Consider the following 20,918-nt stretch of genomic DNA (forward strand, 5'->3'; position numbering starts at 1 on the left):
TTACAATATGTCATGAAGTCGAGTGTTCAAAATAGATGGATAAACTATACCTTCATACTCGTACACGCCTACCGTATGTTGTAACTCAAAATACGATGTTCCAGATAATGTCAATGTGTACATGAAGCCTACATGTACATGTAAGTTTGCTTAACCTCTCTTGTATTTCTTTGTTATACAGGTGTATTAGTGTCTGTGTATTTAGTGTACAGGTGTAGTAATGTTTGTGTATTTAGTGTACAGGTGTAGTAGTGTCTGTATTTAGTGTACAGGTGTAGTAATGTTTGTGTATTTAGTGTACAGGTGTAGTAGTGTCTGTATTTAGTGTACAGGTGTAGTAGTGTCTGTATTTAGTGTACAGGTGTAGTAGTGTCTGTGTATTTAGTATACAGGTGTAGTAATGTCTGTATTTAGTGTTTGTGTATTTAGTGTACAGGTGTATACGTAGTAGTGTCTGTATTTAGTGTACAGGTGTAGTGGTGTTTGTGTATTGAGTGTACAGGTGTAGTAGTGTCTGTGTATTTAGTGTACAGGTGTAGTAATGTCTGTATTTAGTGTACAGGTGTAGTAGTGTCTGTATTTAGTGTACAGGTGTAGTAATGTCTGTATTTAGTGTACAGGTGTAGTAGTGTCTGTATTTAGTGTATAGGTGTAGTAGTGTCTGTATTTAGTGTACAGGTGTAGTAGTGTCTGTGTATTTAGTGTACAGGTGTAGTAATGTCTGTATTTAGTGTACAGGTGTAGTAGTGTTTGTGTATTTAGTGTACAGGTGTAGTAGTATCTGTATTTAGTGTACAGGTGTAGTAGTGTCTGTATTTAGTGTACAGGTGTAGTAGTGTTTGTGTATTTAGTGTACAGGTGTAGTAGTGCCTGTATTTAGTGTACAGGTGTAGTAGTGTCTGTATTTAGTGTACAGGTGTAGTAGTGTTTGTGTATTTAGTGTACAGGTGTAGTAATGTCTGTATTTAGTGTACAGGTGTATTAGTGTTTGTGTATTTAGTGTACAGGTGTATTAGTGTTTGTGTATTTAGTGTACAGGTGTAGTAGTGTCTGTATTTAGTGTACAGGTGTAGTAATGTCTGTATTTAGTGTACAGGTGTAGTAGTGTCTGTGTATTTAGTGTACAGGTGTAGTAGTGTCTGTATTTAGTGTACAGGTGTAGTAATGTCTGTATTTAGTGTACAGGTGTAGTAGTGTCTGTGTATTTAGTGTACAGGTGTAGTAGTGTCTGTATTTAGTGTACAGGTGTAGTAATGTCTGTATTTAGTGTACAGGTGTAGTAGTGTCTGTATTTAGTGTACAGGTGTAGTAATGTCTGTATTTAGTGTACAGGTGTAGTAATGTCTGTGTATTTAGTGTACAGGTGTAGTAGTGTCTGTGTATTTAGTGTACAGGTGTAGTAGTGTCTGTGTATTTAGTGTACAGGTGTAGTAGTGTCTGTATTTAGTGTACAGGTGTAGTAGTGTCTGTATTTAATGTACAGGTGTAGTAGTGTCTGTATTTAGTGTACAGGTGTAGTAGTGTCTGTGTATTTAGTGTACAGGTGTAGTAATGTCTGTATTTAGTGTACAGGTGTAGTAGTGTCTGTATTTAGTGTACAGGTGTAGTAATGTCTGTATTTAGTGTACAGGTGTAGTAGTGTCTGTGTATTTAATGTACATGTGTAGTAGTGTCTGTATTTAGTGTACAGGTGTAGTATTGTTTGTGTATTTAGTGTACAGGTGTAGTAATGTCTGTATTTAGTGTACAGGTGTAGTAATGTCTGTATTTAGTGTACAGGTGTAGTAATGTCTGTATTTAATGTACAGGTGTAGTAGTGTTTGTGTATTTAGTGTACAGGTGTAGTAATGTCTGTATTTAGTGTACAGGTGTAGTAATGTCTGTATTTAGTGTACAGGTGTAGTAATGTCTGTATTTAGTGTACAGGTGTAGTAGTGTGTGTATTTAGTGTACAGGTGTAGTAGTGTTTGTGTATTTAGTGTACAGGTGTAGTAGTGTCTGTATTTAGTGTACAGGTGTAGTAGTGTTTATGTATTCAGTGTACAGGTGTTGTATATAGTATCGTTTTGATGTAGATATAAAAAGGCATATTTTAATTGCATTTCCCCATTGGTTAATGTTACTTTGAATGAATACATTATTTACAGAACTAGAATCCTCATACATAGCTACCTTATTGATGACTTCCATCCACTTTTACATTTACCATAGCTGTTATAACAAAAGGTAAACCACTTCATTTTGGTCACACTGATTTCGTGTTAATCACTAGAATCATTACAAATTTAAATTGTCTCCAAACAACATCCTCCTCACAATAGCAAAGTCAAACATACACAAATGAATCCTACAGGTGTTATTTATGAAACTGTGTACACAGTGAAAATAAAGTACTTTATAGCCGATTACTGCCTATCTGGTAGCATGATAATTTGATTTTAACAATGCTTGGTCAAACCATAATGGCTTCACCATATATATATGTAACCTTATCACACACGGACACTGCTACGCAGGCGACTGTCTGTGGATAATTTGGGCGACATTGGAACTGTTACTGGTCTTTCACTTGGTAAAACTTCCACAGTCTTAAAACGTTTCACAGGTTGAGATTTGGGCACCATTTCTGCTCTTAGTTTTGCAATTGCGAGTTTTTCTTGTTCCTCCTGTCGTCTTTCCCGTTGACGTTTCAATGCTTCGGCCTCTGCCTCTTGGGCTTTCCTTCGTTGATCATATGCTTCTCGTGTTTTGGATCTCTTGTCTGTGTTTAATTCAAAGTCATTGACATCTGTCAAGCAGGAAAAAAAAAGATTTTCTTATTTCAATGTTTAAATGAAACAACAAAAGACACATCTTGGGAATAAGAAACATGTGATATTATGACAAATGAGAAGCTGAACTTTGGCAGTATTACATACAGGAGTATACTTCACAAGGAGAGATGTCAGCTTGTTATCATATGACCTGAAGTCAGTATTACATATAGGATTATACTTTACAAGGAGAGATGTCAGCTTGTTATCATATGACCTGTAGTCAGTATTGCATACAGGAGTATACTTGACAAGGAGAGATGTCAGCTTGTTATCCTATGACCTGTAGTCAGTATTACATACAGGATTATACTTCACAAGGAGAGATGTCAGCTTGTTATCCTATGACCTGTAGTCAGTATTACATACAGGATTATACTTCATAAGGAGAGATGTCAGCTTGTTATCCTATGACCTGTAGTCAGTATATTACTGGTGTGTATCACATCTAATTTCCAATTATATTACCCCATCATATCAGCACTCATTGGTTATAGACAGAACATGATTCTGAAGGACCTGGACATGGTTATGAAAATCAAGGTTTGCCTAGGACCTGGACATGGTTATGAAAATCAAGGTTTGCCTATGTATATTTGAATGTACAGTAATCACCTGTTAGGGGTTTGAGCGACTTGGCTGGTATAAACGGTTTCTTTATCAGGACATCACTGCTGGTTGCCTTAAATGTAGCTTGTTCCCTCTGTTGTCGTAACTCCTCCTCAATCTGTAATATATTATAATATAAACTCAGTAACCAAGTCTAATGAATGTATTCCAATACTCCATTCAACATTATCAGGAAATTCATTTTTTATTTTATCCTAAACAAGAATTTTCAGAAGACAACATACTTAGAGCAACAAGATTGAGTGGGTTGAAATACAGAATTAGTTGTTTAAAAGTAGGTCAAAGGTCAGTCAAGGTCAGCAGGTGTGCAAATATTGTACCAAGAGAATGGTCTTGTCACAAGGAACACACATGTCAACCGAAGCTGAGTCCTCATTAGTATTGACACAACTCTGTTTTATAAAAAAAATTCTAACCAAGCAAACCTCAGTAACAGATACAATATACTATGACCAACTACAGTCCATGGTGAGGCAATATTTAAGCAGTGAACACAGGAACAAAGTGATCTGACACTGAACACAAGGACTAAGTGAAAAAACAATAAACAAAAAGACAAAGTAAGTGATATAACAATGAACACAAGAACAAAGTGATAAACAATGGGAAAAAATCTAACAATGGAAACAAGGACAAAGTGATTTAACAATGGACACAAGGACAAAGTGATTTAACAATGGACACAAGGACAAAGTGATACATCAATGGACACAAGGACAAAGTGATCTAACAATAGACACAAGGACAAAGTGATACATCAATGAACACAAGGACAAAGTGATATATCAATGGACACAAGGACAAAGTGATCTAACAATGGACACAAGGACAAAGTGATGTAACAATGAACACAAGGACAAAGTGATCTAACAATGAACACAAGGACAAAGTGATATAACAATGGACACAAGGACAAAGTGATATAACAATGGACACAAGGACAAAGTGATCTAACAATGGACACAAGGACAAAGTGATATATCAATGAACACAAGGACAAAGTGATATATCAATGGACACAAGGACAAAGTGATCTAACAATGAACACAACGACAAAGTGATATATCAATGGACACAAGGACAAAGTGATATATCAATGAACACAAGGACAAAGTGATCTAACAATGAACACAAGGACAAAGTGATATATCAATGAACACAAGGACAAAGTGATATATCAATGAACACAAGGACAAAGTGATCTAACAATGAACACAAGGACAAAGTGATCTAACAATGGACACAAGGACAAAGTGATCTAACAATGGACACAAGGAAAAAGTGATCTAGCAATGGACACAAGGACAAAGTGATCTAACAATGGACACAAGGACAAAGTGATCTAACAATGGACACAAGGACAAAGTGATCTAACAATGAACACAAGGACAAAGTGATTTAACAATGGACACAAGGACAAAGTGATATAACAATGGACACAAGGACAAAGTGATATATCAATGAATACAAGGACAAAGTGATCTAACAATGAACACAAGGACAAAGTGATCTAACAATAGACACAAGGACAAAGTGATATATCAATGAACACAGGGACAAAGTGATATATCAATGAACACAAGGACAAAGTGATCTAACAATGAACACAAGGACAAAGTGATATATCAATGGACACAAGGACAAAGTGATATATCAATGGACACAAGGACAAAGTGATATATCAATGGACACAAGGACAGTGATATATCAATGAACACAAGGACAAAGTGATATATCAATGGACACGAGGACAAAGTGATATATCAATGGACACAAGGACAAAGTGATATATCAATGAACACAAGGACAAAGTGATATATCAATGGACACGAGGACAAAGTGATATATCAATGAACACAAGGACAAAGTGATATATCAATGAACACAAGGACAAAGTGATATATCAATGGACACAAGGACAAAGTGATATATCAATGGACACAAGGACAAAGTGATATATCAATGGACACAAGGACAAAGTGATATATCAATGAACACAAGGACAAAGTGATATATCAATGGACACAAGGGAAAGTGTCTAAAAACGAACATACTGCCATATTTTTAAGTTGGTGAAATAAACGCAAATAAATGAACATCAGACCAAGAGACGTACATATACCTTACGACTCCATTCCTCTGCCCGCTTGGCTCCTCTACTGTCATTGTCAAAGTGGAAGGGTTGTGGCATAGTGGGCAGTTTTGTTTGTTTTTGGGGAAGTGTATCAAATGTCTGGCTGGGACATCCTTGAGCCTGAAATTCTCGTGCCTGAATTGAAAAAAATGCTATATTTATATTGGAAAAAAAAATTTTAAAAATAGTTTGGATAATACAAGAGTATAATGATGACATGAGTGATGTATTATGAAGATCAGGGGCTCGATACAAGCCTAAACATATGTTGGTGTGCTTCATTTCCACATTTCATACAAGTTGCAAAAGAAAACAGATGAACAATGCATTTTACTCTTTTCTCTTCCTCCAGTATTTCCTTGATTTTTTCTTCCTTCTTTACTTTAACACATTGATCCCTTTCCTCAAACGTAAAAGGCTCTGGAACTGTGCTCTTGTGACCTAGTTTTGGCTGGAACGGTACTCCTGCATGAGGAATTGGGTTAGCCTTGACCTTCTGAGGTTCATTCTACAACAGAGCAAATTCTCACAATTACTGATCATATATTTAACTGATTCTTACATATTTAGATCAGAACCACAAACAAACTAAACAGAAGTTTTTATGTCCTTACTGCTCAACTATTATTTTCTTCAAAGCATACAACTCTCATTTTCTGCTATCATTGAAAGTTAATAAAAAAAGTAATGAATACAAACATTTCACATATAGTATGTAATTTTAGCACCAAAATTGTTGCCAAATCACGATCCAAGACCTAACAATTGATGTTTCACAAAGTGTATAACAATTACAAGGGACAATTCAACAAACTGAAGAAATTGAAAATCAGTCAAATAACAAAACATTTTTGCTTTGACACGCACATACTTTTTTTTGCTTAAATTACATCAATTAAATTGAGATTTTATATAAAGATGGTACCTGAGACTCCTCCAACTCTGAAGTTATTCGTACTCGATTCTTCAAGGCAAATGCTGGTGATTTAGGAATCGTTCGGGCCAACACTTTAGCTGGTTTAATTCCCTGTAATTAATTGAACATGATGATTAGGGACTCCTTAATTGATAGCAGTAAATGATAACATATATTTTATTTAATAATAGATGTAATCATTGAAGAAAGATATTAAAGGTAGCTTTTGTAGGTGTTGCATGTTGTGAAACTATTAAAGAGTTGTCTCCCTTCTGATCAGGAAACTTGTTAAACAGCACATACATATTAGCTGTGCAAACATACCTTACAGAGAAAGTAAGAAAAATGTATCATGATCGGTTTGTTTAAATAATTGATAAAACAGGATGGTGGAAAAAATAATTTACCTCAGAGTACCCAGGGTCAAATTGATATTTTGAGCACTTTAACTTTAACTCGAGGCCATGAACTGGTGTCCTTAAACTTATTCCTTGTGATTTGTGGCTGACCAAGTACTTGTCAGCAGTCTGATTTTAGAGACATAGCCATTTTACCAAAACACGCCACAAACAATAGACTTGTGTAAGTGGTCTGTTGGGAAATAGGGCATTTTAATTATGTATCATATTACAATATTGCTTTGATAAATTAAAAGTAAAATGGTGTTATACTTTATGAAGCTGACAAGTTAATGAAGCCATTGCATGTTCTCACCACTGGGCCTTCTAGTATCTTTTTAGGTGCTGGTTTGGCGTGAAACTCATATTTCTCTTCTTCAGTAGAACTGTCTTGTGCACGCCTTTCGGCAGCAGTTAGGTGGAACTCCTCTGGATGTGTTAAAGGTTTTGATGGGACTTTCCTCACACCTGTGTTTGGGTTCGTTAAGATCCTCTCATTCACAGGATGTGCTTTAAATTGATTCCTGATAATCAGAATCAATCAAATAATATAATAATCTAAAGCACTTAACAAGATAATGTTTTTGTTAATGGAAGATAATTGGCCAATAGGTATTGATTTAGTTATATAAAGTCAACTTTGAAAATAACAAACTTGGGAACACAAAGCAATATTTGAGACACGATTTGCACAATTATGTTTATTCAATATGTATTTCATTACTGACATAATGAATTGTGAATTAATAAAATTGCTATAAACAAAGTGGTTCCCTGCTACCGTACTTGTAGTAATGTGATTATCACTGTAAAATACAAATTACTCTTAGCTAGTCCAGAATTTTTTTCGTTTTGTTTTGTTAATTTGTTTGTTCTTATATCAAATATTTGATTCTGGAATAACAAACTTTAGAAATAGCGTTGTGTTTTTGGTAACCCATGTACTATCTTTGACAACTACAGTCAAACTTTGATGTTTCGAAGTTCAGGGGACTAACAGAAAAACTTCGAAACAGCGGGACTTCGAATTATTCATGGTTGACAATAGATCGATGTTTTCTTGATAATGACCATATATGTTAACGTTACATGTCCTCAGTGTCTTCCTGTCGATTGTCAGGCTCACATCGAAAAGTTTAGTTAATTTATACCTCAAACACAACAAAATAAAAATACCTTTCATTAATTATACCTAAGCATTTTATTAATTAAACAAACTATGTATCGGTTATAAAACACTTATATCGCGTTTAACAGATAAAGCATAAGAAGTACAATACACACTGACGTAAGTCGTTAGGCTTTTCTGCTAAAGACACGTGCGTTTACGTTATGTGCATATAAAATACGGAATGCTGATAGCTTGGAGAATGCATGATTGAATGACAAATAATCGATTTACTTGGATATTTATATATAAGTTTGAAACGTGACACTTTAAATGTGTTTAAAATTGGTCTGCTTGTTTTACAGTTCCGTAAAATTTACTCACCGACCGCTGGTTTCAATGGCGGCAGAGATTATCAGAGACGACTACCGAAATGTTTTACCGGATCGATTAAATGTCATGGCTTCTAAATACACCTTTTATCTATCTGGTCTGATTATTAATTAACCCCATGATCGGGAGTGACAACACACGCTATCGTTATCCCTATTGTCAGTCAGGGCATTTGGGGGAGAGGTGTGAAATCTTGCCGCGGGGTCACGACAACACCTGTCCAGTGGTCAGTACAGGTATATTTTTGTTCGAATCATGAAATGTCAATTACCTATAATATCATAGCTAACGGGCCATGAAAAAAGTTTGATACATCGAAAACTTCGATTTGTAAAAATTCGAATCATGCATAGGTTTGTTAGTAGCATTATATAGTAAGGAAATTCGGGACCAAGCAAAAAGTTTGATACAGCGAAAAATTTGAATCAACGAAGTTCGAATCATCGAGGTTTGACTGTACATAGAACATAATTACTACGTTTGTTTGAAGGGGTCTAAATATCCCCACAATAGCAATGGTCATGATGACTGGTGTCTGGACGATACAAACAGCATCTAGTTCTCATACAGCATCTAAGTTCTCAATAAACCATGAAGGCTGGTGATAGATATATATTACCTTTCAAGATGTTCCAGGAAATGTACTTTTTATGTCATCTGGTAAACCTCCAAAATATCATAACTGAAATAACTCTTATCAATTCTTTTAATGAAGAATTAGCACAGGCATAATTCAATGTCGGGGCTGTTCAACCTACTTTTTCATTTCCTGAACTTCCACCTCCTCCCTTCTCCTGTTGGGAAATTATGTGGTATGATCGGGTCCTTCCTCGTGTCTCAAACTGTGGAGTTTTTGGCATTGTTAGTTTGTTCGGGGATTTTGATCTTCCTCTTTTTTCTTCACCTATTAGGAAAACAGAACACAACTATCATACATTTGGCAATACTTTCTAATAAGCTGATTCATCTTTTTTTTTTATTTTTCATCGCTAAAAAACAAAACATTTTAAGAGTAAGTTGAGTGTCCATGAAAATGGTTAAAACTAAGATTTAGAGATTCAGCCAAAGATTTCTCGGGCGATGAAACAGTTAATGGGCCAGGATTTCCCTTAAAATCATAAACTTCTACTGTAGAAAAGTGTTTTCTGTTCACTACTTGTCTTCTTCTAAATCTTGTGTATCATTTTCAACCTGTAAATTGGGTGGTGTGCATTGTTGGTTGTTGCCTGGCAACTGTAAGCCAAAATTTCACAAGTGAATATAAGTAATCTAGGATGATTTTACTTTAGTTATGTCTGACTATCCAATCAGTTATGTGTATAGAATTCAATACCTTTCCTGTGGTAATAAGTCCATGATTTACCTGTATTCTCTATATGGATATAGACTCATTTGAGTTTTGCCGCGTCCCTTGACAGCAAGTTAAAATTATGATTAATTTTTGTGATAACAAAGCCATCTATAATTCAGCTAATGTAAACACGTTACCTGTATGTATCATACAATGGATGACAGCGAGATTATAGGGTTCATTAAACATGCTTCATTATGCTATTAATTATCTTTGTCTGTTGCTGGTACATGTAGCTTACTAGTATGTACTATACATGCACTTACACTACTTTAGCAAATCCCCTGGCATCTGTACAGAATAGAATTATCAATATATTGGTAATATATGCTAAACGTCAAATTAAAACCACACATTTAGGAGAAATTGCCAAATTTTAATCCACCAAAATTTAACTTTTAGTTAAAATTTAAAATTTAGTTTTTATGGCCAAATTGCCAAATATCACGACCATGAGCACCCTCATTGGTTAGTTTTATTCATGGTCGTCAACATTGCCATTGATTAGTAGATATACCTCTATCTGTACTGCCAATACGACCCCTGGATCTGAATCGCTCTGGTGTCTGCCTGTGGAAAGCCTTCACCTTTTCTGCCATACTCTGGAAGGTGTCAGCCTTCGACAGGTCCTCAATACTGCCAATCTTACGCTTCTTACAGTCTGTCAGTTTGAATGGTTTAGGGATGGTTGCACTCTTCTGATTCATTGTTTGATGAGGCTAAAAACAAATTTCAACAATTCATTGATTAATACCGTGACAAATTATAAAATATAAATTAATCTTTCAGCACAAAACCTAGGCATGAATCATAAAATCTTTAAAAATATTTCTAATTGAAATAAGGGATCAAGTAACAAGTTGGAGAAATATCCTTCCAGTACATCTGAAGAAATGGTGACAACAAACTTCAACTGTCAAAATCCAAAATGGCCACATGTTGGTCCTAATGTTTTCTGAACAGTCTCATAATTCAATATGTACAGCTACTACAGACCATGAATAATCTATATGAAAAATGTGAAAGATCCATGAAGAACTTTCTGATAAAAAGCAATAAAAAAACTCCAAATGTCAAACGTCAAATCTCAAAATGGCGTATGTCAATAATTTATTTTCAAATTTGGCATAAAAGTGGTCTTGCAAATGAAATTTGAGAAAGATCCATGAAGAGCTTTCCGAGGAATATAGCAATCGTAACTGTTAAAATTCAAAATAGCCAACAAGTGGCCTCATTGTTTTCCAATCAGTCACATAATGGAATATGCACAAGTGAGATCAAAGGGAACCTACAAATAAAAAAAAAAAGTGGAAAAAGATCTTTCTTTACTTCTCAAGACAGAGATAACAATGATTGTTGACGGACAGACGGATGGACGACACACCAGAGACAAATACCAATTTCAACAGCCCACCATGAAATGATGGTGGGTTTAAATCAGCAAAAACTAGAACTGTCGTCCAGGGACCAACTCATGCCCCTCTATGAGGTACTCATACCCCACAAATGAGGTCATTTGTTGAATAATGAAATTTACTGTAGTCTTCTAACACAGGGTCAGGGTCAATTTAGCTTTCCGAAACAGGGAGGTAAATTATACATGTTATAGATTACGCACATCTACAATGTATAAAGGATTATTGCTGGTAAGTTTAGTTGAAATCCCATTACACTTATATGACATAGACTAATGTTAATTTGCAGTCCTTAAAACCCCTATAAACCAATTTTCAAAGAAATTAAACAATATCTTTATTTTGACCAATCAGAAGCTTCCATGTGGTTACTATGGCAGCCAATCCCATACAGTTGAATTCGCAGTCCCCTAATACCCCTATATACAAATTTTCATCAAAATTGAATAATATTTGAAATTATCTTTATAATAATTACTATAATAGCAGCTGCTGAAATGCCCAATGACATAAATACCCAACAATTAATAACAAGTACTAACAGATGTCTTAGTTGTAGTGCTAGATCGAAGAGTTTCCACAAAGTCCCTGTCTTTGCTCTCACTGCGGGTCTCCATTGGGTGTGCAGATTTAATGCGACTGTCAGTCTGAAACTGGAATCCCTGAGGCTTAGTTGGTAATTTGGTGGCAACAACAGGTTGATTGGCTGAGCCTGTCATGGCTTTCTTGTACGACTCCTGGGCTAGCTTGCGTTTTTTAGCCAACTCATTTCTCATTAAAGCAATGGTTTCTAGTTCTCTCTCCTCTGCCTTCTTGTACTGCTCTCCATTTACTTTTGTTACAGGTTTCCTCCTTTAAATAAAGGACAATATACAACAATAAGAAATGCTACATGAATTACCTATAAATCACCATTAGAACATGGGGAATCGTTCATGGCTATTGTACCTGCACAATAACCTGTTTAACCACAAGTTATTCATAAAAGTCAGAGTGATTGGGAGTGACCCAGAGGGAGTACAACATTAGAAATACTGATTATTAATATTAGAACATCATATTTCGATAGTTATACGACCTGAACTTACTTCATGAATGTTGGTGTGTTGGGAAATGTTAGCTTTGGCATCTTGGAAGCTGGAGCCGTATGGTCTTCCTTTGTATCAGAGCTATTTGAGTTCAACCTCTGGCGTGTTTGTCTGTCTGAGGAGTTGGCACGTCCAACAGATTGCCCACGTGAATGATTTCTTTTTAAGTTATTACTAGAATCAAAAGATGAACCTGATATGTTGTTTAATGTTTGACTGGTAGACCTCTTCATGGAATTGGTTCTCTTCAAGGTATTGTTCGACTTTCCATCCAGTGAATTTGAAAGATTAGTGTTGTCTGCAGATCGCCTTAAAGAGCTTGATCGTTTCAGTGATGTTGACCTACCCCTCAGCTCTGGATTTTGAACAGACTTTGTTTCCTCCGCCCTGAAACATAAACCTAATTGTGAAGCTATCACAAGTTGTAGTAAATCAACCACAAACTTACTGATAAAAACTAAACAATATACCAATCTACCAACAAGTAATTAAGGGTACTAGTTGAATCTGTTTCAAGTTTAATAAATATTGGTAGGGAATTCAAATCACTGATACTGTATTGGCCTACCCATTTGTTAGTTGTAATAGTCAGTGTTATTTACACACCGATACTGTATTGGCCTACCCATTTGTTAGTTGTAATAGTCAGTGTTATCTACACTGATACTCTATTTGCCTACCCATTTGTTAGTTGTAATAGTCAGTGTTATTTACACTGATACTGTATTGGCCTACCCATTTGTTAGTTGTAATAGTCAGTGTTATTTACACACCGATACTGTATTGGCCTACCCATTTGTTAGTTGTAATAGTCAGTGTTATTTACACTGATACTGTATTGGCCTACCCATTTGTTAGTTGTAATAGTCAGTGTTATTTACACTGATACTGTATTTGCCTACCCATTTGTTAGTTGTAATAGTCAGTGTTATTTACACTGATACTGTATTGGCCTACCCATTTGTTAGTTGTAATAGTCAGTGCTATTTACACTGATACTGTATTTGCCTACCCATTTGTTAGTTGTAATAGTCAGTGTTATTTACACTGATACTGTATTGGCCTACCCATTTGTTAGTTGTAATAGTCAGTGTTATTTACACACCGATACTGTATTGGCCTACCCATTTGTTAGTTGTAATAGTCAGTGTTATTTACACTCTGATACTCTATTTGCCTACCCATTTGTTGGTTGTAATAGTCAGTGTTATTTACACTCTGATACTCTATTTGCCTACCCATTTGTTAGTTGTAATAGTCAGTGTTATTTACACTGATACTGTATTTGCCTACCCATTTGTTAGTTGTAATAGTCAGTGTTATTTACACTGATACTGTATTGGCCTACCCATTTGTTAGTTGTAATAGTCAGTGTTATTTACACTCTGATACTCTATTTGCCTACCCATTTGTTGGTTGTTTCCTGATTCTAGCTGGTTGAGATTTGGTGTTGTTCTTTGAAGTCTGTGATGGTTCCTTCTTGCCCTTTGTCCTCCATTGAGCCAGATCAGTACATATGTTTTTGGTAACTACTGGTTCAGATGTGGCAGTAGTATTCTCTGATTTATGAAATAAAGTTTCAGTTGGACTGAATATCTGGTATTTAACAACTTAATACTATTAAATATAGTTTTTGATAAAATTTTAATTGCACTAATTTAATACATGTTTTCTATGCCAAAGATATTTATAACTTCACTATATATACAAATTCACAGGTCAAGCCATAGTACTTCAAGAGTATACATACTTCTCCAGGCTGGTGCATGTTTTGATACTACCTTCAACACACTAGCAAGTAAAATTCTATTTTCTCATAAGAAAATATGTAAAAATAAAGATAAATCAGATTGACAAGATTATACATCTAATTTAACAGATTGAAATACTTACCATCAATTAAATTGCGGTTGTATAAAACTTAGCAGAATCACATCGAATTACCCAAATAAAATTATCAATATAATAAAATTGCTTTTAGTATTAACTTCAACAAGAATATGTACAAAAATGTACTTGAAATTTGTGATTTACCATACAATCGTGTACTTGACAAAATTATAAGCATAATGACTAATAATAGGCAGGGACTGTGATCAAGGTAACCCTCAGAATGATATTCAAACTTTTTATATCGGAATTCCACCTGGGAACAGAGAGACCTCCATGTCTCCGCTATAGACAGTACAGTAAGAAAGTATTCAGAACATTATGTCTTGTGTATCACAGTAGGTTATTTTAGTTATGTTACCTGAAAATGTCTGTTGTACATAAATCCTGCACTCCTACACAAAGAGTTTGGTGTTGATACTATGGTGTAGATATGAACCACATTTGTTGAGGGGATCTCAAGATATGACATGGTTTCAGAAGAAGAAAGGACACATTGTGTCCAAAGCAGAAAGGGTAAAATGTGACCTTTGACCTTTTAACCTTGACCACCAGAATGTAGTTAAGTGTAGAATTTAATAATATGATGTAAATCTATTCAGACCTTCTCAAGATATGTCAGTGATTCAGAACAGGACTGATACAGTCAACACTATATGCCTCACCATAAATGGTAGTGCTCAATAAAGCCAATAGCATGTTGATATCCCACTTATCACCACACCAAGGACCCAATTATGAACATGGTTGTTTATATATATTAGTATTATTTACCTTGTTTTTCAGTGTTGTTTTTGTTAAGTTCTGGACTGGAAGCTACTTTACTTCTGGCTGGTGTTCGTCTAGGTGTTCTAGCAGGTGTACTTTGTTTTGCTGGTGTCTTCTTAGTATCTGTTAAAATTTGTAATATAATAAAGATTTGATATTTTACTAAGAATGAATATTAAGATGGACATCATACTCTCTCCCTCCATATCCATTTTAATTAAATCTTTGTGTCAATATATATACATTACACGTGACTTTTGATCTATGTAATTGTATTTCTTAATTTCAGGAGAAGTCGCATGTTTAAACTAATGGATTTCATTGTAATAGAGTGTATGCTTGTATGCATTTTTGATTGAATTTTGTCACAATTTAGTTTCGAGATAAAATGACATAAAGAATACACAGAGCTTGAGTCTCTCGGGTAATACAGAATGAAATTATGTAAATAAAAATCTATCCACTTTTCTTTAAATTTCCGAATTAAAAAGCTTTTATCTGATTTTTCTCTCTCTCAAAATATATATTTATGTCTACATATATACATACACTTACATTGCTATGTCTCAAGATGAAGCTAAATGTCTGTAATTACTTTAATATTTACATAATCAATCACGTATTGAATTAAGATTTGAATCATCTTATGAGTGGTTAAGTGGCATGCTATTAGTCTCCAACTCATTAAACACATTTTGATATAATTATAAAGGCTATCAAGTTTCAAACAAATCAATAGAAATCGAGATTTCTGGACAAGTTTCAAGTGCTAGAAATAAACAAGGACAATAACTTTGCAATAGTCAAATCAAAATACCTTTCAGGAGAACACAACTACATATCATTATAATAATGCATACCAAGTTTCTGGATATAACCATGTAATGCATATTACATGATCAATATATCAATTCATTGGACTTGAACACCTAAAGCCACAATTATATAGTAAAGTTCCTACACTGTAGAGTTCCAGATACTTCATTTCATTTGATATTGGCTATTAGCAGTAGTATAAAGTAGTTTTACCTGATGCCTCAGGCAGTCCCTTATCATTGACAGGTGTTGAAGCAAATGATCGGGTCAATCTTCTGGTTTCAGCAGGTGAGGAAGCAGCTTTTTCAGTGTCCTCATCATCAGCATCCTCCATCACATCAACACCATTACAGACATTATAGTCTTCATCTTCGTCTAAATATTCTTCCTCTATACCACCAATAGAGGGAGCATCTATAAAGGAAAGTTAACAAAACAAAATAAATCTCTTAATATGTTCACTTTCAAAGTTATGCTAATTTCAAAGTCCCACAGAAAACATAAAAAAAAAAAAACTATTTGAGCAAAATGCACGATCATTTTTTTAAACAAAGTTGATATTGTGATTTTCTGTCTGAAAACAAAAACTGTTTAAACAAAAGTTGTTTATAATAAGCAAATCAAGGTGTAGTTTTTCATAAGGTATATACCAAATTTTGAAATTTTGATGTTTATATATAGGGTGCACTCATCATCGATCAATTGTAAAATCTCACAAAATTGAGTCTTGACATTCTGAGGGAGTTCCCACCCTGTATAAATCTAGTATACTAGGGTACATACCCTGCTACCAAGAACAGCTGACAAAAGCCACACAAAAAATAACATTTCCGTAGTTTGAGGGCAGTGAATTATATGGAAATTATTTTCTCTTAGGTGTTAAAGAGTTTTCTCATAGTTGACACAGTATGCTTGCTTTTGCACATGTGCAAATCAGGTAGATTGGAGTACATGGTCATTCAGCAAGGTAGGGTAGACCAGCGAATACACACAATTATTTTTATATAAAAAAATGACATATACTTGTAACTAAAAGTAGGCTAGCGAAGTATTATACAAATCCGTCTGATTTTTAAGGTTAAGTGGTTGTTAGCTGATGATTATTGTAGTCATGGGAGGAAGTTTGTTTTGTGTAGTGATGTGAAATAGAGTGAGAGGTGGTATATATGTGTATGATTATGAGGAATATGGACCAGTGGTCTAGGGGAAGGAGTCATGTTGTAACATCATGCAGTCAACTTAATCAAAATTTTGGCCTGAAAAGAAATTCTTTGAAAGCAGTTGAAAACAAATAGGCTTATTTCTATAAAGTTGATTCTCAAGAAAGCACCAATTCAGATGTTGGATCATGATCATGTCACCAACACTAGTATTGTGTGGGGGTCTAAACTGATCAGGCATGTGTATACTGGTCTAAATAACCAGAGTTCATGTGCCTGCTACTTTCTCTGATGTTGAACTGACACAGGGCTTGATAATGGGGTCACTTCTTTGCCAATGACATGTTTTAATATGTAAATTCTGCCAAGTTGTACAATTACGCAGATGACAATACTGTAAGCAGCTCCAATACAGATCCTCTAGCTCTTAAGGCAAATTTGGAGTCTAACTGTAACAATTTAATCAAATGAATTAAGGATAACCACATGGAAGCCAATCTAGAAAATATTTCAGTCAATCTGCATTGAAAAAAATACTAGGGAAGCTATAAACTCTTTTTCAATAGATAATGTTACTATTTAGCCTGACTATATATGTTGTGAAGCTTCTTGCAATTGGTGTCCATTTTGATTCAATGCTAAATTTTGACTTTCACATTTTGTATGTAGTAAGGCATCAAGACAATAAGCAGTTCTTAAATGCATTGTGATCTTTTATTATATCAAATTTTAATTATTGTCCTCTTGTATGGCATTTCACCAGTATGAAAAATGCAAGGAAAATTGAGTGCATACAAGAACGAGCATTAATGTCTTGATTTATGATCTATGATTTTTATTTTCCAGGACCATGTCTTCTTATAACCATCTTTTAACATTATCTGGTAGCAACCTTCGACATGTTAAAAGGTTGTGAAGTTTTTAGAATTGTTAAAAACATGTCTCCAGAACAAATGAATGTTATTGTGACTTTGAGACTGTCTTCTTCAGGCAGGAAAGGAAAGCAGATGTGATGAGGACAAACACTAAAGTATGGTCACAGTACTAGTTCTTTTGCTTTTGAGGCCTCTCGGGTCTGGAATAAACAATGGAAATTACAGAACTTCTGGGAATTCAAGAGGCTGATCTACAACTGGGATGGCCTAATGTGCTCAAACTGCAGCTCTATCCATTTGTCATGTCGTCTATAATGTTGTAATGCTTGTCTTCTGTCTGTTATGCTTACTTTTACGTTTTCATTCGTAGTGCTGTAGCATCTATGTCCTATATGTGCATGTACTACTTGCTGTTTTGTGCTTAATGTATTTCATTTTGTAACTGCTTTGACGTGTTAAATGTGTTATGCACTGCTAGCTTTATATGCATTTAATGTGCTTTGTCCCCCACCTTTAGTTTTGTTCTATTTAAGCACTACCATTCACATGCACCATTATATTTCTGATTTGACCATCAATTTATCTATCTTGATTATGATTTAAAATTTTATACTTCTGCCTAGCTGATGATTAATTTTAAACGACACTATATTCGTGTATATTCTGACAAATTTTACTTTTTGCTACACTTGCCTAGTGCTTTAATTATCATATTAACCATGTGCTTGTGTAACAGGAGAGAGATGGGCCCAGTTTGTAGTGTACAAACCGCACCTGCCTCACTACCTTATATTGTTGGGTTTGCTCGTCAGTGCTGGTGAAGGAGACTCGTCCTCAAGTAATTATAACAGTTAACAAAATTTATTTACATTAGAATAACAAGTGGACTATACAATAACATGATGAGCCAAACGTTTACAACATACATAACACCCTACCCTAGGCCTGACATTCCTAAATTAACTACAACCTCTACATCCTATGAACTATCTCAACCCTGATCCCGTCTAATGCACCCCGCTACCACTAACAAGACCTACTTCTAAGTGTGGCTCAATCAGGAACTCAATCCTTCCAAAATGCCTGTCGTAAATTGTTTTGTTTTGTTGCAGGATTAAAGTCTAGATTTAGGTTATAACCTTAGGTTAGTACCATTAGTCTGGGTCGACTGTTAGATGTTGTCAGTCGGTGATCCCCTCCTCCTTTCTCAACATGGGCTTGAGACTGGCTGGGGAAACCACAGTGACAATGCACAAACGACCGACCAATCAAACACAGTTTGTTCTGTACATTAATGACCTACCAGAAGCCATCGATGCCACCGCCCTATTGTTTGCCGACGATACAAAATTGTATAAAGACACCAGGGTACAGGGTGATCTTCAGCGGGATCTGGACAATTTACAAAATTGGTCGGATACATGGCTGCTAAAATTCCACCCTAACAAATGCAAAACTATGTATTTGGGAAAGAAGTCTAATAGTTCCAAAAAATTTCATTTAAATCAGGATGTAGATGGTATGAGAACAACAATTACGTTATCAGAAGAAATAGAAGAGAAAGACCTTGGAATAATTGTCGATAACAAATTAAACTTTAGAAATCATTTACAAGCAGCCGTAAACAAAGCGAATCGAATACTTGGAGCCATCAGGAGAGCATACACCTACTTGGATAATAAATCGTTCTGCTTACTGTATAAAGCTTTAGTTCGACCCCATTTAGAGTATGGAGCATGCATGCCATATGGAAACCATATAAAAAACAGGACATTGATCTGCTTGAAAGCATTCAACGGCGAGCTACGAAACTTCTACCAGGAATGAAGGATTTTCCGTACGAAGAACGACTGCATTGCCTTAAACTCCCGTTGTTACTATATAGACGAAAAAGAGGCGCCATGATTGAAGTTTTTAAAATTTTGAGAGGAGGCTATGAGACAACAGCATCACACAGACTTCTGCCAATTAAGAAAGAGAGAAGGACCCGGGGACATTCACTCAGCCTTGATAAAACACGAAGCAGGTTGGACATGAGGAAGTATTCGTTCACTCAAAGAATTGTAGACAGTTGGAACTCTTTACCAGAAAATGTAGTTGAAGCACCAAATAAATTTGTCAGTTTCGAAAACCGTTTAAGACAAATTTTGGAGTAACGTCACAACATAAACACTCTTATATATATGTATATATATATATTAGATATTGTATAAACTATGATCTGAATAGAGAAGCAATTATCATGCCTGCGTTCAGAATAAACTAAGTTAGTATACTCATGACATAGGGACTTGCATTGAATGCATATAACTGGTACATGTGGCCAAACACACAACAGGCACTCTTACCTAACTAGCACAGGAACTGGATATCACACATAACTGACTTTTGCCAAACACATTAACATAGAACACAAAATGTACAATAATTACAAACATCGGCCCACTACAATAACGTTAGTGTTCATTCTTATCTGATAATATTCTTACCCTATATGCTCTCTGTGATAGAGAAACTATCCCATTTTTCATGATTTTATATACTGTTGTTAGCCATGTATACAATTACATTTCTTTGTCGCGATAATATCTCTCATGATGAGCTAATGTTATTTTTATCATATAAGCTATATCTATTCGACGTCAAATAAAGGATAGTGTATAGACCTGGTATAACTTTTGTAAAGTATTGGTGCTGCGATATATTTATGTTGATGTTTGTATATATGTTTAAATGTGTGTTTGTTGAAGAAATAAAGCTCTTTCGAGTTGGTGTTACTCTGTTGTATATATTCGAAATAAAAATTAAGTTACTTATATCTTGTAAACTCTACTGCACCGCAGTACATGAGTAGGGGGGGTTTGTACCGCGCACTTACCAAACCAGTCATCTGGATTATCTGGATCTTCGAGTGGATTCGTGGAAAAATCTACATATTGTGGTGCAACATATTCCCAATCATAATCTCCTTCCACGCTCCCCATGATATAAGATTTCAATTACATATAATCGAGAAAAAAAATGAAAAATAACAGTGATGTTTAGGTCCGAATTTGATCTTGCCGCACTTCAAAAATTGACCAATCACAATCATTTTAAAGGGGAACAAAACTGGAAGGATTTTGATTGGCTGATTTATTGAATTTTGTTTAAGCTTGAAATG

At 35.0% G+C, this 20,918-nt stretch overlaps 1 protein-coding gene and 1 long non-coding RNA gene across 16 annotated transcripts; one reads left to right on the forward strand and one right to left on the reverse strand.

The window, feature by feature from the left end:
* The first annotated feature begins 84 nt into the window (after positions 1 to 84).
* LOC117338005 lies at positions 85 to 2,019 on the forward strand. 15 transcript variants are annotated; one of them, XR_004534942.1, is made up of 7 exons: positions 85 to 361; positions 437 to 471; positions 503 to 738; positions 1,039 to 1,096; positions 1,128 to 1,363; positions 1,513 to 1,630; positions 1,722 to 1,771. It is a non-coding gene; the product is annotated as an uncharacterized LOC117338005 (long non-coding RNA). The 15 variants fall into 15 exon arrangements; XR_004534945.1 differs by lacking the exons at positions 1,039 to 1,096; positions 1,722 to 1,771 and adding an exon at positions 1,987 to 2,019 and having other exon boundaries at positions 503 to 769; positions 1,097 to 1,363; XR_004534938.1 differs by lacking the exons at positions 1,039 to 1,096; positions 1,513 to 1,630 and adding an exon at positions 1,809 to 1,879 and having other exon boundaries at positions 503 to 769; positions 1,097 to 1,454; positions 1,722 to 1,750.
* On the reverse strand, positions 1,238 to 20,849 carry LOC117338001 (targeting protein for Xklp2 homolog). The gene is given in 15 exon segments (XM_033899163.1): positions 1,238 to 2,788; positions 3,429 to 3,540; positions 5,566 to 5,712; positions 5,912 to 6,085; positions 6,503 to 6,604; positions 7,208 to 7,415; positions 9,151 to 9,182; positions 9,184 to 9,296; positions 10,261 to 10,462; positions 11,701 to 12,010; positions 12,247 to 12,633; positions 13,652 to 13,805; positions 14,911 to 15,027; positions 15,934 to 16,134; positions 20,634 to 20,849. Coding segments are annotated over 15 exon segments (2,661 nt in total). The 5' UTR covers positions 20,740 to 20,849; the 3' UTR covers positions 1,238 to 2,492.
* Positions 20,850 to 20,918: the final 69 nt, after the last annotated feature.

This window comes from Pecten maximus, chromosome 11 (assembly GCF_902652985.1).
Source record: "Pecten maximus chromosome 11, xPecMax1.1, whole genome shotgun sequence".
Taxonomy (NCBI): Eukaryota; Metazoa; Mollusca; class Bivalvia; order Pectinida; family Pectinidae; genus Pecten; species Pecten maximus.